Below are 26679 nucleotides of genomic sequence, written 5' to 3'. Positions count from 1 at the left end.
CATCCTAAGTAAGAAAAGGACCAATATTTAGCCACTTCTGCAAATGCAGTGGTAGTCGTGCAATAAAATGCATCGCCCGCCAGCCCTCAGTCTGACACAGACTCTGTGTGTTTGGCACTAATCGATGTAACATAACTCCTGAAGATGCCCCGTGGAGGGGTGAAACACGTGTTGAGTAATTTGGCGGTGGCGGTTGTGTTATTCGCATTGGTTGCCGTATACGCATTTATCAGCGGGCTGGCGGGCGGTGCATTTTATTGCACGACTACCACTGCATATGATATAAGTTACTGATGTATACATGGGAGCTGCCGCCCGCTCTATAACCGCGAACATCTATGGCTTGTCTGTGATTTTAAAGGGCGAGCTTTTGCTTATTTTCCATTCCTGGAATCTGTGTAACATTTACCCTTCTCACTGTCACTTCAGACAGGCAATTCTTCAAGCTACGTTGGAGACGATGGTTCTTCTACAAATTTTGAATTATATAGGTTACACAAATCATCATTATAGAAGTTAATATAAAAGAATAATCAACAAAACTTGGATAATGTGAAGTAACCCATGCGACGGAGTTAGTTCCACCGGTGCCTTGAATTAAGAACGACATAAATAATTGATGTACACCCGTCAACGCAGGCCGACGCGAGGCGTGGCTGCGACCGCCAATGGTTCGCAGGCGACGCACGCGTGCGCGCTGCGTGTCGCGCGTCGCCGTGCCTACTCTCCCTAACACGCGGCGTCATCGGCTGCACAGTAATCATAATTATACATGATCGATTAACTATTGACGCATTTATGATATCGATTATTGTTAAAATCGATATTAATCGAATTATAAACTAAAAATCGATATCAATTAAATCGTTTATATTTTTTTTATCAACCAAGGTTTCACACTGCTGGCCAGTTAAATTTCGAAGAGTGAACAGGGCGCTTAACCACACATGCTCACATATATATACACGTGTGTGTGTGTGTGTGTACGAGTGTGTGTGCGTAAAATCTAAAGACCTCAAATTAAGAATTAAACAACGTTCTTTAGTGGTTTACGAGAGTCATACGTACTTGCTAAAAGTTCAAGCGGAACAATATAACAGACGCGAAGGCTTTTTAGAGCTTATTACATAACCGTAGCAGTTTACTGCGGTAATTAAGCCTAAACCTCGCACCGCGTAGGAGCGCACAAAGCTCTTGCAACTTGTGCAAAATTTCTCTTCCTCGAATAGATCAATTTTACGAGCGCTTTTGTGTGGCCCGCCATCTTTGTTTGTTGCCTTTCATGTGCCGACTGCATTCAATCTTTTCTTTTGCAATTTTTTATTGTTTTATTTACACATCTTTAATTGCTACATTTTTTTATAACATTTTATTATTATCTTATAGATTCTTATATAATTAAACTGTATGTTTAACGTATCAACAAATTAGGATTTTATTCAATCGAACCGCCATCTTTGATTCCAATACATCAGTCCATCTTGTAGTCGGAGCCATATTTCAAAATTCGAATTTTATCGCGAGCAGCTATAAAAATACATATTTAAAAAGTATATAGAAAAGTTTTTTTTTTTACAGAAATTATATTAATTGAGAGCATGTAAACAAAAGTACAACATATGTATATTGAACATACATTTATTATTTTTTTAACGGTTACAATACTGAAATGTTTCGGTGAATAATTGAAGTCAAAAACTAATTCTTTTAATACCCGAAAAAAGCTTGTAAACCGAATAGTTTGTCTACTCCTTCCTGATATCCCAGCTCAAATGAATTTAAGATTTGGCGACCCCCCAAGTCATCTTGAAGTTCCAGTTAATTTACTGTGTAAAGATTCAGACCATGTTAACCGCTGACGTACTCTTTTTAATGTCTGGCATGCAAAATACATCTCTTTTTGGACACTAGCAAAAAGATAATAAGGAAAACAATAAGTCAATGTATAATTAAAAAAAGAACTAGACAAATTAAAATAACACACTTTAGTAACAAAACAGCTGATAATAAAAATGTAATTTAATTGAAATATAGATAACATAACAAATAAAGATTAATAATAAATATATTTTTGAACAATTGATAATGAACTTAAATTTCTCACTCGAGAAAAGGCAAAGTAAGAAAATTATAGGAACGAATAAAACGCGTCAAGAAGGACGTAAGAAGAGTGTGGTAATATAAACAGAAAGTAAAAATTGTAATAAAAAATAAAGCCACTGTCCACCCATAAAAGGGGTTAAGCGAGATGCTCCAAAAACGAAGCCAAAATAAAGACATGCAATACATTTATAAAATATTAAAACTCTTATATTCAACCTTTTTAATGCAACCATCAAAATTTGTTTCCAAATTTGAAATACATTTTTACAGTCCATTTGTTTTTTTTTTTTAATAAATAATATAACACTATTCTTGGTACATTAACAGATAACGTAATATGCTTTGTCGGCGCCTTTTCTATTGTCTATTGTCGGGTCATAAAGAATAACAATTGGCAAATGAATATAATTTGCCTAAAGCATAATGGTTGTTTTTTTTTTTTCTTTTAATACACCGGCAAAAGCGTTTAGTTCTCGGATTGTAGTTTTACCAATTTTTATCATGGTAAAAGAGACTACAAATCAACCACGAATTGAATATCTAACATTTTATTCGTATTTAGATTTTAGAAAATACTTTTCCTTTCCTCGAAGAACCATGACCACGGATATTCTTGAAATTTCTTTACGAAATGAAATTAGGAACAAGTTGATCAGTGTATGAAGGAAAAAGACCGACACAGACCAGCCGATGTTGAACAGATGGTCGCTTGGTTCAAGTGTTGCGACCACGGACTTACAAACGCAGCATAGGACTTCCGTTTATTTTAAATTTTTCAACTTGTGGTCCAAATATTGCATCTTTGTTTTTATCTATGTCATTAAAGCCAGCTATCGATCTTGAATAATAATTTAGTTTTTTCTCTGTTGAAGTTAATGCTGTTAGCCTTAAGGCTTTTACAGCTTCGTCGGTACTGACTTCACGGAGCGGAAGGGTCCGTGAAATAGAACTAAAAACTAAAGCTGGTGGGGCGCCTACCAGTTGCACGGTGACGCTTGCACGTTGTTAAAGTTCTTCGTGGTAGAGCTTTGACGGGGTGTTTTGCTGATGTGTGATTGTGGCTTGGGACGGCAGCGTGGACCACAGGCGAGCCGAGGAGGGATCTGGATCCAACCACGGTCCGCCCACGCTGTTCGCGGTTAGGTGGCTGGCGGCCGCTCTCTAAAAACGGGTGATGTGGCGTGGTGGGTAATGTTTGGTTTTATTGTGTTAAACACGGCGACCTGTGTGAAGTGTTGCAGTTGCAGTGGTTGCTGTTAATAATTTCGTTAAAAATTCCTCACACATGCTATAAGACGAAACATTTCACTACCGCGTTATAATCGACTAGTAACGCCATCTAGTGTACTGTGACAAAAACTAAAACTACTGTTGACACTTGTTTTTAATAAATTCATACTAATAAAAACTTTTAACAGATAGTAAAATAAATTTAATAAATAAAAAAGTAAACAAATTTATTTAAATAAATTGTTTATACAATTGAAAAAGTGTTGACATAATCAATATTATTCCAAGAAACAAATTGAAATAATAATCTTCGTTAATATTATCCATCTTCTGTTTTAAATATATAAATATGCACTCGATTTAATTAATCAATGATAATTAATTAGAATGATAATCCGTTGCTAAGTCTTATCATGCTATGAGTCTGTGTTAAAGAATAATTAACTCAATGATGACTGGAAATTTCTCAAGTGGTGTAAAATTTATCTATTTTTATTATATCGATGATTCATAGATAATAAGTAAGACAGATACAGACTCTGTGTTTGGCACTAATCGGTGTAACATAACTCCTGAAGATGCCCCGTGGAGGGGTGAAACACGTGTTGAGTAATTTGGCGGTGGCGGTTGTGTGATTCGCATTGTTTGCCGCATACGCATTTATCAGCGGGCTGTCGGGCGGTGCATTTTATTGCACGACTACCATTGCATGTGCGGAAGTGGCTAAATATTGTTCCTTTTCTTACTTAAAATAAGTTTAAGTTTTGTTATCAATGTTACTTTATTTTGAGATGAGTCAAGCCAAGGAGAATGGATTCTCAGACTACCCCCGTTTCTCTATTATCATAGTGTTTATCAATAAATAAGTACGATCAATACACGAACCCATACAAAGTACTACGGCGCCAGTGGCTTCATAGTATAGACCGCGTCATGAATATTTCAAATCCTCATAGAGTCGTCAGCGGGACGTGAGGCGTAGTCGTATAATAAGGCTCCTGCATTGGAATACAATGTGGTACGGCCCAGTTCAACTGCAGTACAGTCAGCAAAATTCGTCTCATTTGTGACGTCACAGCAGTATTACGCAAGCCTAAATGATAGACATTCGTAACTTCAACACGATTATTTATTTACAAATTATTGATTCAAATTATTCACGCTAGATGTCGCTGTTAGTATTTAAAGATATATCTACATCACGATGTCGTATTTCAACACATTATATAAGGTCATAGAAAAGTTATGATGAAATTAATTCCGGTATGGTCTAGTCGCTAGGATACCTGGATCTCACCCAAGGAGGCTTGGATTCGATTCCCGATACCGGAATAAACTTTTTAAAAGCAGAGTGGCGCAGTGGAAGCGTGCTGGGCCCATGACCCAATAGATAGGAAATTAACGAGCTTCTTTTCTATAAATAAAAGCAGTTATACTGTAATCAGATGATTATAGGACATATTACCTCTCGTACGTGTTCCGCCAACTTATCTAAGAAACTTTAACGATTATGATATATAAGCAAATAGGAAAGCGACGTTGGTAAGCACCCCACTTGTTGGACCGGCGGTATAGGTAAGGATGTGGCAGCGCAGGACTGCAAGAAGATACGCAGAAGAACCACCATCACTCACGTAGCTTAAAGAGTGCCTTGTCTGAAGTGAGGACCTCAAGCCGGTAGCTGCGGTATGGGTAAGCCTTCCACTAGATGAACCTTAAACATAATTAAGACCTGTCATCGTGGCGATCTTTCTGAAAAGCCTATGCATTGCAGTGGGTGTCATTCGCTTGGAAAAGAAGAAGGAAAAAGGAAATATATATAAAGCCTTAAAAATAGCGATGTATATAATACAACTTCATTTATCCAACCAGACTAATACCTCTTGTCGTAACGTTCAAATTGGCTATGAACTGAAATTTATAACCATAATACCGTACAAGGCAGTTCGAAATCGCTCCGTTTATGTTCAATTAACACGAAACGTTATAGCCCTGCCTTTACTTCGTTGCTATAAAAATTTAAACTGACTTATAGCAATAAATAGCATCTGCTAAACGATATAGCAGTTATTGCTACCACGAGGATTTACATCTGCACGACAAAAGACCCAAGTTACAACTTACGAGGTATAAAGCCAACCAGAGAGTCTCTACTCTTTCGCGTCTCTACGCAGCCAGTGACATGGGAAGTGGGCGAAATGAGTCAGCGAAATTATCATTGCCCTGAATTACTAAGGTGCCCTTTCACTGTAGAAATTAATATGCCATTAAAATATTTTTTTTATTAGCACATTCATTACTAATGATTTAAGTTAATTGAAAAGTAGAAATATTGGTGTACTATGCAAATATATTTCGGAACACAGATAACTATAATTTTACATACGGGTAAACCAATAAACGATAAAACTAAGATAAAGTCTAAAAATAGTTGATTTTTTATAATCATCATAATATCTACCGAAGCATGTCAAATTCTGGACAAAGACCTAGATTTCCAATAGAACCACCTAGAATGTTTGCAATATCTAAATTAATTTCAAAAAGAATTAGGGACATTCATAGTTTATTTAAAAGGCACTGTGAAGAACAGGCTGTACCAAAGTTTCGTCTGCAAAAAGTCTCTTATAAAATTCAAAACGCAAATTTAAAGTAAATTGACAGAAAAGTTTATTATTAAATAAACGAATATTTAAATGAAAATAATCCTTGGCTTGTCGCTTGATTATTTTGATTTCATTTAGGCTATATCTGGTAAAGTGTATATGTATAAATCTGTATTGTTAAACTTTTCTTAAATATGTGTTGTTGTGGAAATACTTCCTCCTTTTTCTCCACAACTATAACACCTTGCGAAGCAGAGTAGAGTCAGAAATAAAATAAATTAAAGAAATAATAAGTTGACGATTAATATGAGTTATAAAAATCTGTTATACGTTCCGATGTCGAATAAATGAATTTATTCTTTATATTTGAAGTAACCTGTAATCAATGTCTTTCAACAACCTTAATAATATGTCGAGATTTTGGGTTGACATCTTACACTGTAGTTCCCAGTTCGAGATTTCCAGTCCGGAACCTTAAAGTAGGTTTTACACGCTATGTCAAAGTGGTTTTTTCAGATACTTATGTTTGTTAAGTAATAAATCTATTAGTAGTAAAATAAATGCCAATAATTACCTGCACAGATTTAATTAAAATTTCTTTCGAATTAGCATCTTTAAGGCTTATTGTATAATTATGTGCGAGGTATATTTTTCCTCGTTTCAACAGTTCAATCATATAAATATATCTCCGCTAATCTTTACCTACAATGATTGGTAAATATATTTTTAACAAGAGATATATTTCAACGCAATCAAAGAGTATAAAATTCTGATTTATGATTCAAGAAATCACACTCGTTATGGCTTTAGTGACTCGAACGTCATAGATATGTTCTTTTCTATTCTTATTTACGATTCATTGGTCAATACTCATATAGAAATTAGGCAAATGTGCTTATACATAATAAATAAAAAGCCTTATAAGCGTTTAGAATAACGGTTATATAAATACATCTATTTAAATCTAAAAAAAATGATTATAAAGGCATTATACCTGAGCCGACAGCGCAGGCGAAAAATCAGACAAGTAAAGATTGATCGTCTCAACTTAATCAAGTCAATTGACATGTCTTTTGTCGACAACGAATTCGCGTTAATGAAAGTCAACCTTAAACGCGTATTGTGGCGTCGTTTAGTACAAACAATAGACGTATTATGTACAAAAAAAAGACTAGTCAGGTGATAGCACCTCGTACTATAATACCATTGTAATAGGATATTGACCAATCATCGAGAATTTGATTTGGGTTAGAGGTCGGGCCGATTCCTCTTTACTCCACGTCGATAGCTAGAAAGCTTTCTGGTGTATTATTTGAATAACATAATGGATCCAGTGCTTCGTAACTCTTTAATCGATAAATCACACCGAACACGACACATCATTTTTAGGAAACGGTTTTAATATTTATAATATATCCATCCCGTTTTACATGACTCATACTGCTTTGTGAGAAAGAAATTTTATAAAACACATATTCAAAAAGTATTTATCGATTATTCAAGCTGTAGTATAATACAGAAGCAATTACCTCCATCTGTGAAGGTTATATAAGAATCTTCAATGATATATACATACCAAAGATCTACTTAAAGGTTTAAGCATCTTTTTTTACATTCATATACAAGCTAACCTACCGCTGATTCTCATAGCTAGTAGCGTGTTGTAATCTCATAAAATATATAGTAAATTTTAGCATGCCAAAAAAAATCTGGTCAACTTTTATACCAGCTTTTTAAGCTAGTAGTAGTTTAAAAAGACATTTATTTCATCAACGCTTCCTAAACCCACTTGCAGGTAAAATTTCATGTAATCCTATTTTAGCTGACTTTTACTTGATATTGTAAATAATCTTACTAAATTTCAAGTCTTTAAGCTTTATGTTTCTAGAAATATCGTGATGAATCAGTGCTTATATGTAAATCGTTTACATATGTATTAAAGATGATTAGCTATATATAAAAGGTTTTAAAATGGTGAATATATGGCTCATTTTCTATTCAAATAATTTACCTGTTTCAGAAATTAAAAAATGACGTCATCAAAAAGCGTTCAGTTTCAAAATTCGAATGTCGATTTTAAAAATCATTATTGTTTACCATCCCAGGAGTCTTTACTGCCAGAAGTAAAAAGCCTGTCACATTCCAATAGAAAAAAAAAATTAATTTACATATTTTAGAGTGATCACTTTATACAGGGTAATTGCTTAACAAATCAGCTATACACTAACCACATAAATGTATCAAAAATTATAGATATTCGACATATATAATGTTTTTAAGATATATTGTCTGTTTGTTCAGTTTATACCTTTTTACCGCTTTGTATATTATAAATATATATTAATTCGTATGCTAAACGATCGTGTCGTATCCACAAATCACAATATGATAATTTCTCCGGCGTTCTTCGTGTATTTTCACAACGACATATGAATTATTGATCTTCAAAATCTTCACTGGACAATACGGAATGTCAAAATATCACCGAATCTATTTGATAATCCGGTTTTATTTTATATTTTAAGGACTACATATAAATTACGAGGCAGCTGTGGGCTTTAAATAACTGTTGATTACGTATATAAAATCTTATATTTAGTTAATTTTGCATAATAATAACGTAGACAGCTGGTTAGGTTAGTTAAAGTTTAGAAATCAAGTTTAAATATTGTCGTATTAAATAATCATTTACGTACCTTTCTAACAAAACCGATTGTAATGCAGAGAAACATATTTCGATGTTTATTTTTTATTTTCCATTTAAATATATTATCTGTGCTTTTACAATGTCAATTGAAATTGCAAATGTAACAAGCAGATGTACTAGTTTGCGCAAATATTACTTCAGAATCGTAAGAATTCGTGCGAGTCATTGGACTAATTGCGTTCCCAAACTCTCCATTCACGGCACATAACACCGTTCCTCCGTTTCCGAACGCAAATTCATTCATTCGAATTTCGAAAACTTCACGTAACGCCTCGTCATTGGTGGCCTGAGTTACGCGCGTTTGACAGGCGAAGTCTGATAAACTAACAGCGATCTATTTTCGACTTTGTTAAATTGTGTTAAGGTATATATTTTATTGTGGATGCCGGAGGCGTATGTGCTGTTTGTGAATCGCGATCGTTTAGAGGGTTGATAGCGATCGGTCGATCCAACTGTTGAAATATTTTGTCACAACAATTTGTCACGGGCAAGGGAATTGCATGTCAGGGTGACGCGAGGGATGCGCCCCGTGGGGATCGCGTCTGAATTGTATCGATTGAATGCAATTAATCATTCGCATTTAACGATAATCGATTCATGTAACGGAATCCTTTCGGAGAGCAAAGGTGAGCCCATTTTGTATAACAAACATGCGATGAGTGATCGTTTGTGTGCGGAGAAGGTTTTATTATGCGTTTGGTATGACATGGCATTTAGTTATTGTAACATATACATGTGCGTTCCAATCGATTCAAAAATACCATACAGTTTTATTACACAAAATCATGTACAAATAATTTTTATCAGTTGATCTCCTAATATAGTTTATTTTCCTTTATCAACATTGTTTAATTACATGTTTTTATAATTTATTTGAATGTTAAAAAATCCACACACGGAAAGTATTACAAATAAATTCGGATGCTATTTAATATTGCGATTATTCTAGATCAATGTTTCTAAACGTGATGCCATATCCACGCCCCACAGGGGGGCAATTCGAAAATGTACTCGACACGAGTTGAACTCTTTCGCTCTAATATTAAAATATATATGTTAGGATAGCGTAACAATTTTAGAAATGATAAGGTATGGAAGGTTAATAAAGGGTTGAAAAATACTATTATAGATAGAAATCTAGCTGCAACTTCTTTCACCACATTTCCCCCAGGGTTATCACTCTCTGAAGTGACGGTAGCCAAAGCTGCAGTAATCAAGCAAGTTGAAGTTCATTCTCATGGCCCTTTCGTATAGTAACTTCATGACATGCTTGTCTTATCTGTTTAAGAGTTTAACGACCTTTCGATGCATTTATATTGCGGTACCAAACTTTGATGTACTATTTACACTTATTTTTAAGTATATCACTATTATAGGTGATATGTAACATAAGAATTTATTACGTATGTTTTATATAGATCTACCACCGTGATGCTAAAATAGAAATTCAGAAACTTGAAGTTACTCTCAAGAGAATCTGTATAAATCAAGTAATATCCACTACATTTGATTCGATTTCGTATAGAAATATCAAGTAAGAAAAGGACCAATATTTAGCCACTTCCGCACATGCAATGGTAGTCGTGCAATGAAATGCACCGCCCGCCAGCCCGCTGATAAATGCGCATGCGGCAAACAATGCGAATCACACAACCGCCACTGCCAAATTACTCAACACGTGTTTCAACCCTCCACGGGGCATCTTCAGGAGTTATGTTACACCGATTAATGCTAAACAAAGAGTCTGTGACTTTGTGTTGTGACCACTGCATGTGCGGAAGTGGCTAAATATTGGTCCTTTTCTTACTTAGGATGGACTTCCGCGAGGTAACGCCTAATTCCATTAAATATCAAGTATCAAGATTGATTAATCTTACACATACGTAGCAGATAAAACATCATTACATGTTGTAGTCCATTTTAAAATAAATAATCGCAAAATGAATATTAAAATGAAGGCACTTAATACAGTAGAACGTTGGTGTTTAACCGGTTGTATGTAGCAACATTGTATCGGCTTGCGTTTATAGCTTCTCGCATCCGCGGACCAATCACGCTGTCATATTTTACCCTACCGCACTGAGTATCGCGGTAGCATCACGTTTTATTTAACTAGACAATGACTCAACTAAGTACTTGCATTGCAGACTTTGCGAGAAACGTCTTGTTGCATGTTACATCTATTTTATCTATGAAGAGTGCTTCATTTGTAAGATTACATCCTATGATTTATATACAAGTGAAATCATATTATATACTCTTTACATGTCCTTTTGATTTTAAAACTACAAAATTTAAATTATACGGACTTCGATTAAATTAAAATTTCTTACAAGTTGTTTTATTGTTTTAATTATAAACGCCATCTTCTTTTTATCTGCTACACACCCACTGTAATGCTAAGCCTCAGATATTGCCTGTGTCTTAAAAGTTGTTTTCTTGATACAATTACAAACGCCATCTTCTTTTTATCTGCTAGACACCCACTGCAATGCTAGACCTCAAATATTGCCACGTTGACCAGTCCAGCGCTGCTTGCTTTATCGTTATACTAATTTATGAACATCTGCCAATTCTAAATTTAAAAAATAGAGAGATGTTACCACTTAAGAAAATTAGTCTTTGTTGATAATATGACAGATAAAATATGTGTTATGCCAATTATATTAATATGTTTAATGTATTCAATGTAAATTAAGCAACACCTTGTCGTAAACTAACTAGTCTGATATTCACAGATATTAATTGGTTATATTTGTAACGTTCACTTTAAAAACCTTTCAAAGCCATCTCGGAGTCGGTCAAATGGAATACGTTTTGGTCTAAATTATTCCAAAACTATTTAATTCTTTGATATTATGATTAATATATATCATAAGAAATAGGGACTTGTTTTACATAGGTTTAATAATTTTTAAGGGTTAAAATTTTTATTTTCTCCTTCATTTCTTAAAATTTATGCTTCTATTCGTCACACATTCTTTATATTTCTTATATATCTTTTATAAATCTACATTCATCTCTTACCATCATTCTCTAAAGTATCACAGCTTTTTGTTGTTTAAAATGACGATACATTATATCACAGCGTCAGTTACTATTTACTAGTTTCATTTTTTTATTTCTTATTTGTAAACAACTTATCTATTAACCTATTTTAAATTATAATTTTAAACTATTTTATTACAGTGAGTTTTCCTCTTTGATTGAGGAATCTTACCGATCCTCCTTACCTATCTGGGTTTTATCTCTATGTACTACACTCTGAATTGCAAACAAGAACCCTTTACTTCTTATTTGTAAACACCTTATCTATTTATTATATGGATTTGTTTATATATCTAGATCTGTACATAACCAAATGATATTCCCTATAACGTGATATTGCTCAGGCAATAGGCAAGCTACATAATGTGCAGAATATCCGCTAGAGCCTTAAGGTTTTAGAGCAGGTAAGCCTGCGCTATAGATTTTGAAAATGACCTGTAGAAATGGCAGGCATTTTCCGACGACGTTAACACGGTGCAGACGAACTTGTGAGTGAAAGATCTTCGCTTCGCATGTCAGTCCTTGGCTTCAACTTTAGATAGTTAAGCACCCAGTGACCATCTGCGTGATATCTACTTCAAATTTCATTTAAAATGTGATGTTTTTTATTTACTATCACCATTACAATGACACTTACAATTTTAAAACTTTTTTTTTGTGATTGAAAATAATTGGGCATACGAATGTATTTAACACAAAATCCTTCTATGATTTGTGACGTACCTTAGGTCTAGGTGGTCCATATATGTTAATTCTTTTAAAAAAATCAATTAAAACACTTGTCAAAACACGAATGCAACCATAAATATCGCTGCACATGGAAGCAATTTCGGCTGTCAAAACACAGATTAATAAGAACCGATCGATAAAATACGACGAAGGTAACGAGAGAATTAACACCCGATTCGTCACACTAGATAAATCAGCGTGCAGCCGATGGAGTGATAAATCTTTTGGAATAAATCAAATACATTCAAAACGGTCGCTGCGAAGGCCGACGACTTGAAACACTTTGGTTAATATTAAATTAAACGGATGACATCTCACGAAACGGAACTAAAATATCAAGTTGAACGTCTAAAAACATCAATAAATTTCCAAACATTAAAAAAATAATGTGAGCAAATACCGTTCTCGGGGCTGACGACCCATTTAACTCTTCCCTGTCTAACCAAATTTCAAATAACCCAGTACCGCTATGAAAGCTCGTTCTAGAAATTATCTAATATTCGTTTCAGCTCATAGGCGCCCACAAGACACAAGTCTCCCCAAAAGATATCTATGGGAGATATACCACAATCTTTTGGCGGTCGGGTTGTCGATCGCAGATTAGTATTATGGTACGCAAAGTTTGCTGCTGTCTATCATATGAGAACTAGTTCGTGTGCTGTGGCAATCCTATATATTTAATGCACAAAGTTTAAATTATATAAGACTGTGATCCTGGGAATTGAACCAGCGACATACAATCGCGATTCTCAGTCCTGTACCGCTGGGCGATATTTACATCTCTATGAGATTTAAAACAAAAGTATAATTACGGGAAAATGGTTCAACTTTTTTATCTTCCATTTTTAAATCGTATCAATTCATGTAATATAACCATAGAGTATTTACTAAAACTTTATACAAGCATATAAAAAACTAATTACCTTTGCTAAAAACTTTTTATGGTTCCCTGAAATCGAACCCGCGATCAACGGTCGTAAGTCTCTTTCCTCTACCGCTGGGCAGCCATTCCTCGAGCTAATATTCGCTAAAATGAACCTTAATCTTATAGCAATAAACAGAGAGATTTTTTAGTTATATCTCAGCTTCTATCTCCACCTGAATAATATTAACCCATCAAGCGCATAAAGAGACAGCGTATCGACAAAATACCACCACAAACTCACTTACCACATCAGACATGCAAATTTGCTCGCACTCTGTAATCAGATATTAATTATATTCCCGCAAAAACATGGAATACGTTTAATGCCGAAAAAAAAACGTCTCTGCGTCTAATTCAAGCAAGAAGCTAAGAGCGTCACAAATTAACGTCTATCAAAACGAAATCAAGACATCGACTACGGTGTATATACAGCAACAAGTTGACGCACCGTTACGCCGTGTGTTTTGTACTTTTTGCGTTGTTACTTTTTATTTTTTATACGTAATAATATTAGTACTATTTGTATTATTTTTACATATATAACGTACAATTCTGTATGCTTTTTTATATTTACATATCTTTTTGACGTCGAACGATAACAAGTGAGGCATTCGGATTATATGTAACTTTTTTAAAATTAGAATTAATATTTAATGAATATTGAAATAGATTGAAGATGATCGTTTCATTTCCAATGTGTGCTTCTATGAAACACAAACCTTTAAAGAATTAATAGTTGTCCTATCGCGAAATTTTTATTTCTTAAAATAATTGAACAGATTATTATTTTTGACATTTTATTCAGAGTCAAAGTTTGATTTCAGGCCACAGACGCTTACAACAAGGCATAAGTGTATAGATATCTACATTAGGATATACCATAATCAATACTTGTTTTTAAGCAATGATAAATCTATACAATTAATGTACAAAGTGTGAATTATACACGTGTGTAATTCTGAGTGTAATTCTCAGTGCTCTACCGTTGGGCTACTTTTCACACTATTGTTCTGTTTTTAAAAGTCTCACCTTTTTAAATCGTATCAAAATCATGCAATATAACCATAGAGTTTTTACAACATATTTATACGCGCATACCAAAAAAAAATATATTTTTTAAATTCATAATTGATTGGCACTTCCACTAGTATTAGTAGTTTTACCGTTTATACATTTAAATCGTTTATTTAACAAACTACGATAAAAAAAAAGTTTAATATTTTTGTCAAAAAAATTGAAACTAAAAAATAATTACATCAATCTTATGCCACTCAGAAAGTGGATGCTCAAATTAAACACTATATAATTATAAAATCAAATTAAACGAACGAGTTAAACCAAAAAAAAAACGAAGCAGAAACGTTAATAAATGCAAATGTATTAATGCGACGCGGGCAAAAAAACGCTGGCGTTTTTTTGCACGCACTTTCCGCAGATCGCCGAGGTCCCGACGATTACTCATTTGCCTCGCTCACTTACCTCGATGCACTCTCAGCTAGATTTGTGAGAACCTCGGAGGGGAACGCTCTGGATCACTATTCCGAAATTACTCGATAAATCTCGTGCACTACACCTATACTAGCGAAGTTAAATTTCTTGTTAAGATTTTTTTGATCTTAGAGACGTTTTATTCCACTGTACTGTTAATTTTTTTATATATTTTTAAATATTCACAAAAAATACTTTATTTTTTTAATCAAAATCTTTTTGATAAAAATTAATAACATTTTTATGTTACCAATTTATAAATCTATAAAGCATATGACATATATAATAAAATAGAATGTATTTGAGAAAAATTACTATAAAATATATAGTGTGTAACAAAACAAAACAAATATGAAAGTAAAGAAAATGATTTGAATTGATTTCTTATCTATTTTTGTATAGCTTACCCATTCACAAATTAAATATTGTATATGTTTAAAAAAAATTAGTCGATAAATTTGCGTGCGCTTACAGAATATCGGCCTTTAATTCGCGAGACAGCGTCAAAATATCACACGGAGCCCTACAACGATATTAATCTTAGAGTACGGTCGATAATAACATAGGATAAAATAAGATTAACATTATATTATATGTATCTAATTCCTGTTATATTCTGAAGTTAGGTTTCATAACGAAACCTAATTCTTCTTAGTTCTATATAGAATGTTTTGTTTCACGTTCATTAAAATTTGATTCAAAATTACAAGAGACAAAACTAATTGTAAAAATTAAGACAAAATTAAAATAGACGACAAAATTGACTAATGTTTACTATCTGTCATTGCAAATTTCAATATTAAAAACAAATTGATTTAACATATTTTACGGTGATCATTTCATACTAGGCGATTAGGAATATGATGTTGTCAAACTTTTAATTATGTAATTAAAAATTAATTCTATCAGCTCTAAAAATAAACCTTTGTTAAATTTAATTGTATCTTTATAAAATAGTACAAGACAAACATACAATAATATGTACTAGAGAATCGTTATAATAATAATTACGAGTAATTAAAAATAGCATGCTATATTTCGCATTTTTGTTAATTATTCGCTTTTACGTTAGCAAGGCTATAGCACATACTTACCTTACGAAAAACCGAACAAAAAAAAATCACTCAAGGCGTCTACACGGAAGTGAGTTATATTAAAATTTAATATTTATAACATTTAAAATTAAATATTAATTTATTATTTTACATTCTCAAATGTTAGTTTGAATAATTGTAAATGTCAAAAAAAATTTGACAGATGTTTTTTTTTTTTAAATAATAGCGCGATTTTCAATATTCAACTGTCAAAACACACATGATTGATATAAGAAATAAACATAAGCTCGTAATGTCTAAATTTTCTTATCAAAAAATTACAAATCCTTTATAGGTACGCATATATAATAAAATTCAACATGATATCTTAGACCTTAACTTTTGTTATTTTTAATCTGTCATATAAAATAAAACTTACTATCGCATTCAAGAGTTTGAAACTTAAATTTTTTGGACTCATTTACATGATTTATATTATATTGTAATAATAAATTATAGTTAAATTTCATTTAAAAAGAAAAGCTGTTGAGTTTCTAGCCGGCTCTTTTTGGCAGACTAGAATAAAGATAGTGGCAGCTTATTATGAGCAATGTTTAAAAAAATGACGATTCTAAAGTGCTTTAAGAAAGTGGTTTTGAATTTTATAATTAAACAGAGCTTGTTTTAAAAATTAGGTTATACCTTAGGTTTTAATGGGTTGTATAAAAAGCGCGCGAATTTCAACATCCAACTGTCAATTTGACGCAGAAAATGGCGCGAAAGTACGTAAATGTTTGCAATTTGAGCAGAACAATGTCATAGTTGGGCCGAGGCTTCGTATGTATTCCCATAAGGCCCGTGGAGCATTCCCACGGGGCCCGGAGACCGCGGCAATAAAGCCGGTGTCGGGAAATGACAGGGCGGCGTTTCTCACACGACTGCCACACTAATTTCAGTGATGTGTACTTTGGATCCGAGATCGGACTGATCCATTCAAGAAAACGGTATACTTGCGACAAATATTCCACCATGAATTCTTCAAGGATTCTTATATTAGTAAAATCATAGACACTACCATACATAACATATAAATTCTTAGAGTAACTTTAGAAAAAAAAAAAACTAAATTGAAAAAAATATTTTCGCTGCTATAATTTAGCGTAATTTTATACAATTAATATTACTTTTTACAACTTATTTTTTTTCTATTTAATTCATTTATGTTTCTGATAATTTCATTAATATCCTTTTCAAATTTAAACAAAAATAAATTATAATTTTTATAATTTATATCACATGTCAACAATTAGGTCCGCAAGACGGATTCCGTACTGCGTATTTTTTTATATCTTTATTTCAACATCGAAATATCTGCGCAACAAAAAAAAATCTAGTGTTACCAATATATTCTTTGTGGCTGTATGACGTTAAAACCTGTGTCCCAAAATAAAAAAAAACAATTTAAATGCAATTTATTATAACAAAACGTTCCAAAGGCGGGCAATGTAATGTCTGTCGCATAATTTGAAAAATGATTTAATTAATATGCAAATCGTACGTTGAGATGCCGTCCGAGATAAACGATCATCTGACGGTGACAACCCTTACGGTCTTCGACTTTTCGCGAACCAAATCGAGTCGCAAGTTTTCACTTACGCACGCTCGAGTAGTTCACATACATTGCTGATTTAATTACAAATTTAATGCGATATAAATAAAGTTGAAAATTGAATAATGAAAAATGAAGGACGCCTCAAAAAAATGTGGTCGCAACTGACAAATTAATTAAGCCGCATGAAAAGGGAATCGATCTGTAGCATCGAGTTATATGCTCGAATAGCCGGCGACCGGACTGTGGCGAGATGGCGCCGACGTTTCATAAGGATTTCTGATTTCGGGGTCTTTGGCCGGCGTGTTTTACTCATTTTTTTAATTCACATCAAATATGATAAGTTCAACGAAAATCGATTTCGATTCTGGCCCCCTTTCGAAACGCCGCGCTATTTTTTTTCAAATTAACATTTATCTCTGCTATAACATCATCATCATTACAGCTAGAACAACCACAGCTGGACAAAGGCCTTCTCCATATATTTCCAGTGGGGCCGTTCACTTCGGTCTGTGATCTCCATTCCAGAACCTTAAGGTTCCAGTGGCCATCTCTTCTGCTCGCTTTATGATCTGCCCACTGTCACATTAACTGACGATTCCTATAAGCTAAGTCTTTCGCCCGTTTACAATTCGCTTAAACTTTTAGAGCAACGAATACAGCCCTCTCTAAGGCTCGTGACTATGAGCGAGAGAGAGAGAGGGAGAGAGAAAAGAAGAATGTGAGATAGTCTGAAGAAAAATAGAGAAATATATGACTGAGATTGTAACAGAAAAAGGGAAAGTATTAAAATGTAAATAGACTTTCGTCCGTCTACAAATCGCTTAAACTTGTAGAGCAATCACGAATATAGCTCTCTCCAAGGTTCGTGACTATGAGCGAGAGAGAGAGAGAGAGAAGAAGAATGTGAGATAGTCTGAAGAAAAATTGAGAAATATATGACTGAGATTGTAACAGAAAAGAGGAAAGTATTAAAATATAAATAGAAGTGAAAAAATTATTGAACGAGGTCACCAATAACGGACCATAAATAAAAAAATTGTCTGTGTGCTTGGAAACGTCGCCGAAATTGAAGGCACCCGAGCCCTTAGTTTGCTACCAACTAAACCCACGTTCGGCATTCCGACCAAAACTTGACTGATCAGGTTACTTTGGTCAGACTAATTAAAGTCACATTAAAATAGTATTTTTATACGAAAATCTAATTAGTAAACTAGTGATCAAAATCAAAATACATAATCTCTCAAAAGTACTCATAGCACTGCTTTAGTTTTTAATTGTAAAAACGACAACATTCCCTATAAATTATTACATAATTACGCGCAGTAACAAATGTAATAATTAAACGAGAGAGTAAAGATTTAAACAGAGATAACGTTTTAAATTTCTCCCTGTCACGTGACAGAGGCGCCATCTTTATCATTTGAATATCCGAACGTATCTTAGATGCGCGGGAAAATAAAGAGCGGTAAACTTACACCGCCTTTTAAATATATAAATCGGAGACAGATGAAGAGGTACCGATAAAGAATTAAAATTAAATAGGAAATCGCTGTGTCCGAATTATGTCATATATCAATAATTTGCGCAATTTAATGATATCCACAATGAAAGGTAAAAATGCGCCGCCATCTTGTTTCGACCGATGTCAAATTCCCTTCGATGCGTAATGTGACATATTAATATATTTTCATTATATCTCGTATTTTAAAATAAAATTATTTAATTAATATCTATAATTGCCATTTATTAACTATAACTCAGTATTTTTTATAAAAACTAATATATTATTTTGAGTGTAAATATTAAAATTTTTGTGAACTAAAGTAATGACTTTAGTTCATCTAATGAGAATGTAGAAAAATAAATTGAAATGTCTAACTATTGACAAATTAAAAATGCTTATAAAATTACAAAAATAAAAGTAAATAATTAGATCTATTAAAGAAAAAAAACTCTGTTTTGGTTACGATTATTATACATATGTCTTGCCCAATAAGCAAAACAACGCACCTGAAATTTCTATTTTGACAATATTTATTTTAATATCTACTACAATTGAAGCAACTTTAAAAGTGTACGATATTTAATATATCACTTAAAGATAAAAATGGAATTAATCTAACGACATAAGAAAAACCACTTTCACCAATATAAGTTTGTCTTGAAAAATCGCTTTATTTTGAAGTTACTGTTAATGTTTTAAAAATATAACTTTATAGCACAGTAAAATATTTCACTTACATACATTGTACAACCAATTAGATATTTATAAAGCATTATAAAAAGATATATATAAATGCATACATTTATACTTTTTTATATTTACAATTACATACTTACACATATTATTACTTCTCAATATTCCCTTTTTTTGTTTTTAAAATCTAATACAATATATTACTTTCGATAAATGTTATATGTATATACATAAATATATATATATATAATAGTATTTTTTTTATTTTTCGAAACTGAAACAGATGCGTTCGGTATTGAGGTAAAAATTTTTTTTTTTTCATCGACATTTAACCTTTTTCGAAGGCATATTCAGCCATTAAAAGTAAATCAAAGCTGGAACAAGAAGCGATATCATAAAAACGACAAATCACCGGACGACATCGGCCCGCGACCGCGACAAGTCAGAGTCTTGTTGGGGATCGTGTTCGATCTAATTTAGAACGGCGAGCGGGCTGATGAGCGGAGCGATAGCGGCCCGGCCGGTACCACGCTGCGTGATTTACTCGCCGGCGCATTCGCCCTTCGCGATCCTATACCGTCGCGCATCTGATTAAATCCGCTGTCATCGGACATACTTTGTACCCGTGTTTAGATACCGCCGAATCTACATTCTCTCTTATAACTTTAATACTTCTTAAATACAGAAAAAGAAACACATACGCACAAACACAACTACATCTTTATTTAATGGAATCAGGCGTTACCTCGCGGAAGTCCATCCTAAGTAAGAAAAGGACCAATATTTTTTTTATGGTCCCTGCTGTTGGGGACCTCTCGTTCCCCTATCTCGTGTGGGACAGGAACTTTTTAATTCTAGTAATTTATTCATATTTTTTTTTATTATTATTATCATTCTTCTCTTTCATATATCATCTTATCTGTCGTACTGTTTCTTTCACTCTACAATTTTCCCAGTCTTTCTCTTTCATTCCATTAGCCATACATTCATCCTCAACCACTACATTCTAGGTTTCCTTACTATTTTATTTTGCAACATTATTTATTGTTCAAATATTTAACACGTATTATTCCTTTTATTTCAGGACCAATATTTAGCCACTTCCGCACAGCGGAGTCTCTCTGTGTTTGGCACTAATCGGTGTAACATAACTCCTGAAGATGCCCCGTGTAGGGGTGAAACACGTGTTGAGTGATTTGGTGGTGGCGGTTGTGTGATTCGCATTGTTTGCCGCATACGCATTTATCAGCGGGCTGGCGGGCGGTGCATTTCATTGCACGACTACCACTGCATGTGCGGAAGTGGCTAAATATTGGTCTTTTTCTCACAACTACATCTTCACAATAGTATATCAATCCATTTCTTACACAAATAAATATAGTTGGAGTGTCTGTTTGTGATATTTAAATAACCTCATTTTACTACATGAATATGAGTAGATGTACAGTTTTGTCACCAAATTTCATTTTTTGTCTGTATGTTTGTTGGTGTCGGCTAATCTTCGAAATGACTGAACCGATTTTAACTTATACTGGTAGATAGCTGATATAATTAGGTATAACTTAGACTACTTTTATTTTAAAAATATTGGCGTAATAGAAAACTAAATATTTTGTCTTACATTTCATACGGACAAAGTCGCGGGCTCAAGTAGCATGAAATATTATTGTAATAAAAAAAATATCATTATTTCATTATATATATCTTACATGAAATTATTGCTATAAATGTGGTTACTTATAAATTTAGTGATGAGTAAATATTTCATATTACCAAAGATTCGTTCTCCCATTCGTAATATTTTTAAATTTAGATATTTTTTTTATTAATCATTATTGTACGTTATGAGAGGAATTTTAAAAATTTTATATAAACTTAAACCAAACCTAGCTCTGTTATAACAGCTTTATTCGACTTGAAATATAGTTCTGAGATTTTAAGCCTGTAAAAGATTCAAACACATTTTTTAAAGTAATCATTTTTATTACTGATTTTAAAAATGAATAGTCAAAAGATGTAGTGTTATTTTTATTAACATTGTAAAGAGTGAATAATCTAACTATACAACGTTTGAATGTCCAATAAAAACATTGTGTACCAACATATCGCAATCCCGTAGTTTTCAAACTGTAAAATTAACACGCAACAAGTAAATAAACAACACGAAATAAATTAGCATTCTACAGCGAGCATGAAGGCATAAATCGCGCTGAGGAGCCCGGAGCCTATCGTATTTTCCTTTATAACATAATCTGTAGCATCTCAACGATTTATCCCAGACCCTTGGCTCGTTGGGAGCGACGCTGAGAGATGTCAACGCACTCAACTGCATCATTGATGCAGAGTTATGGAGATAAAGGAATAACGGTTAATACTACTCTCTAAACTAACAAACTTAAACATATTTAAAATCACATAAAATTGTTGAACACAAAAATCATTTAATTTCATCCTGTGATAAAGACAATAAAGTACTTTCGCGTTAAAACTGATATAAATTATAATAAACCGTACATCTATCCACGATCAATCCAATCTATTCCAATTAGCAATTAGATTTAAAAGTATACCTTCTAAATAGATCACCGTAATGTTGACTTAATTAAAAATAGTTTTATTTACTTCATTGATTCTACTTTTATTCAAAAAGGATCATTTACAATAACTACTACTCATATCTTGTCATAATAATTCGACAATATTTTTATAAATATCATTGATTCTATTTTTATTCGAATAGGATAATTTATGATGACTACTCGTGCCTTTTGATAAAAAAAATCCGAAATAATATTGTTTACTTCACTGATTCTATTTTTATTCATATAGGATCATTAATAAAGACTAATTATATCTTGTTATAAGATAAATTCCACAAGTACAAATTCAAACTAGAATCTAATTGAACTTCTTTACTACTCAAACTGTTGTAAACAGTGACTTTATAAGAATGCAAGAAGAATCCAATTTGATAGAAAGTCTTATTAGATTGAGCTTTTCTACTATGGTAATCTTCAAGTTAGAATTCATAGGAGAATATCCCGAAATAGAGAAACACACTGTACCTAAACTACACCCAGGTTCATAAACTCTCTCATTAACCCAGGCACAAAGGTGGGTTCAAAGACGCTAACTATCCACGTGGCTCAGAGACTAAGAGCAGGGCGATCAACGTTGTCCTTCGAACAAACACCCTCGGACTGTATAACAGTGTCCATCTTGCATTGGTAGCAATACCAGGTTCCATCGCAAAGTTCATCGGTGTAACGAATACGGCAACCACCGCAAAGATACTGGCACACAACCTGAGGACGCCAATATGGAGTAATGAGGAAGTGGTACCTGAAACCGTAATGTTAAAAACTGGACATTGTTAGGGCTTGAAAAACAAACAAGACAACAATAACAAATAATCATAATCAGTTCACTTGAATATAGCTTAAGATTTAAGTTAGGAGTTTAAAGTCATTAAACAATGTGACATGCAGAAACGTGATAAAAAAAATACAAAAATATTAAACGTAATTGTAAAAACAAAGGCATGGACGCTTTTGTCTGTGAAATACAGATTCAATAAATAAAAAAAAGTAAAATTACGATAATTTCAAACGTATAACCTTAGAAGAACTGACAACAAAGTAAGTAGTAATTATTTTACATTGAATTTTACAATTCTCATTGTATAGTAGTGAACCTATTTCTTTATTATTATAAAGGTAACTTAAACATCCTTCACTACTGTTATAGAATTTTTAAGATGTTTTTTATTAAACTTAACTTTACATACTAGAATTCAGTTTATGAAAACTCGTTGCATGTAACTACAGTACAAATAATTAGTTATTTAGTAATGTATTTATACATATCAGCCGTTAGATGCCGACTGCAAAGTCCAAGCCCTCCCAAAGTGCACAGTGACCAAACTGAGAATTGCGATTGTAATTCGCGGGTTCAATTCCCGGAATATAGTCTAATAATTCAAACTTTATGCATTAATTATATAGTATTACCACTGTTCACAAGTAGGTTTCCAGAGGATGAGCAGCAGCGTCGTCTGCGTACCATAATACCACACTGCAATCGCTAATACGCCAGACAAACATGGCGATTATGGTATATCCCCCATAGATATCTTTGTGGAAGTCCTATTCCTTGCAGTGGGTGTCTATGTGCTGAAACGACGATTTGGATATCTAATATATAAAATTCTCGTGTCACGGTGTTCGAACTTGAACTCCTCTGAAACGGCTTGACCGATTTTTACCAAATTTTATATGCGTATTCAGTAGATCTGAGAATCGGCTACTATCTATTTTTCATACCCCTTAGTGATAAGAGTGGTCCACCCCTAAATTTTATTTTTAATTTTTTAGACAATTTTTTTGGTTTTTATTTTATTATGATACAGCATATAAAAATACATACAACCCTAAATTTTTACCCCTCTACGATTAACCCTTATTTTTAAATTGAAAATTAAAAATATTTTGTTTGGCAAAACAACGTTTGCGGGATCAGCTAGCAGTAATATACATATATCTGTATTAATATATGTGCTTCAACGTCTTATATTTAATGTAGCATTCTTGAAATATATTTCAGATTACGAATATAAAAATAAACGTATGTTTCCTTTCCAACAGAAGTCTCTCTTAAGTAATAACACTATATCCATGTAAGAGCACCATTTCAACGATTTACTGCTAATCGGTTGGCAAATCCACCGCCGTCGCTTTGTTAGTGATATTAAGACTTGTAGCAGATTTTACATTTCGCATTAACGTTGACAACATTAATGTTCTTTCATTATAAATAATTTGCGAAGATACAGAAGTATTTTTACGACCATAATTGCATCTTATAGTATGATAAAAGATATTTGCAATATATACTACAATTATACTTAATAATATAGTACAATTGCAATAATCTTTAAGTTTTTATAGTCAATACGAAAGGTATTGTCATGGTTTATTTATGTATTTATCTATTTAACATATTATACAACTTATGTAGAACTACGAACATAACTCCAGTGGTATTCTCTACCAGTTAAACCTTTGGAATAGTGCATGGATAAATGCAGATAGATGAAACAACATAATATAAAAGAGAAAGAAAAGAAAAATTTAAAATAAGAAGGAAGTAATCACTAAGATTTAAAACACCTTAGATAAATATATTAATGTATATCACTTTCTATAATTATATATAAATATTTAAATATCTACATAAACTATTTATTTTACTGTAATAAATAATAAAATACAATTATCGTGCGGACTCCGTCGGCTTGTCGAACGACAGCTCTAAAACCTTCGCTTTGAATGCGCAACGATTCCTGATCATCCTGATATCAAGGGGGAGCGTGTTCCAGGGTAGAATAGTTTGAATTGCGAAGAAGTGAGTAAATAAGGTATTATGGGAGGACATCTAAGTAGACGATTGCTTGAGGAACATAGTGTTTTTTCGTGTATGTATTAGTATGTGCATCACACAGAATAATAATTATGTTGCGCGGTATAACTCTTCTTGTGTTTGACAGCTGTCATCCTGACAGAACGTCATAGCGAGAATAAAAGTTTAGGCGTATAATTAAAAAAAAAAACGGAATTTTGTAAATTTTCTATGAGCGCAATATTTTATCGCAAACTTAGCCAATAACATGCGCCGTGGTCCTCGAAATTAACAACTAAATGACTGATTGGAAAACGGCCGATGTCACGGCATATTAACACTGAATTGGGTTTCTGTGGCGATTTTCAGTTGCGCACTTATTTATGTGGAACGATAAGAGCGGCCATATTGAGTTTGCGAACCGCGCCATTCCGCTCCTCGGTTAGGTGATTGACAATTGTTTTTTTTTTTAATTATTATTCTCTTTAAGCGTTCACACATATACCATTCGCCATCTAAATTCATTGCTCAACTCGTTTAGTATATATAATATTTCTTACAAACATATTTACGTATTGATTTTTTATCTTCATTTATTTAAACTAATTTATTACATGTTCCACGTTCTATGTTTTGATTATCAGTTTTACATTTAATTACATAATACGTTTTAAATTATTTTTTTATGATTGAAAAATACAATAAATAATATTTTTTATTATCTTTATTATTAGATAACATTGTTAATGAACCATAACTTTAACCCAACGAAGAAACGTTTCATGTTCGTTTTTATTTTATTTTTTAATTACTATACAATGTTAAATTTGATTTTTAAGATAAAAATGGATTGTTATCTTTTGCTCTGAAGTTAAAAATTTCTTAATAAGAAATATTTAAATATTTATGTAAATCTTCATTAAAATAATTTTTAATTTGAATTCCAGTTTAACATTACATAATCCCTACTGATTTCTTCCTAAAACCTATTATTGAGTTTTTAAAATTAAAGGTTATGTATATTACATAAAGAAGGACATAAGAACTTTAGGCATGACGTCCACAGCTGGGCGTGGACCTCCCATAGATTTCCAATAGACCCGGCCTGCATTTAACGTCTAACTATCTTTACTATATTACTACATTACTATTCGACTTCCTATATTTTCTTTCGTTTATTCATACATAAATATTCCAAATGATTTATTAATATTGATTAAGAAATAAATGTAATGTATAATTCTATTTTCATTTACACTTTGATGCGTAAGACATTTGTGTAATTAAGTTTTCTATTTTCAGATGAATCAGAAGTGTAAAGTGTGTGGCGAGCCGGCGGCGGGTTTCCATTTCGGCGCCTTCACCTGCGAAGGTTGTAAGGTAATAAAAAAAAACATTATTTATTTAAACACTAAAGTGTACAACAGTTTATTGAATTATTTAAGTAATTACTCAACAAGTGCAACATACAGATCTACATTAAATACAGAAAAACAATATATATATATATGTTCTAATTCGAAATTTCAAATAACTGTTACATATACATTTTGTGTCATTGTGATTTTCTAATAAGAACAAAGCTAATAATGAAAATGTTTTT

General features: G+C 32.7%; 1 protein-coding gene across 1 annotated transcript in view; it reads left to right on the top strand.

Moving 5' to 3' along the window:
- The window catches only part of LOC137919294 (knirps-related protein-like), a 113844-nt gene that overhangs the window by 56172 nt on the left and 30993 nt on the right, over window positions 1-26679 (top strand). The window contains exon 2 of the mRNA XM_068762329.1: window positions 26379-26456. Coding sequence (XP_068618430.1) covers window positions 26379-26456 — 78 coding nt within the window. The remainder of the gene's footprint in view (window positions 1-26378; window positions 26457-26679) is intronic.

The sequence above is a fragment of the Battus philenor genome, unplaced genomic scaffold (assembly GCF_028537555.1).
Source record: "Battus philenor isolate CCGP_79_NKW_IND1 unplaced genomic scaffold, ilBatPhil1.0.hap1 SCAF_16, whole genome shotgun sequence".
NCBI classification, from domain to species: domain Eukaryota; kingdom Metazoa; phylum Arthropoda; class Insecta; order Lepidoptera; family Papilionidae; genus Battus; species Battus philenor.
This window is presented reverse-complemented; position numbering and strand designations above follow the sequence as displayed.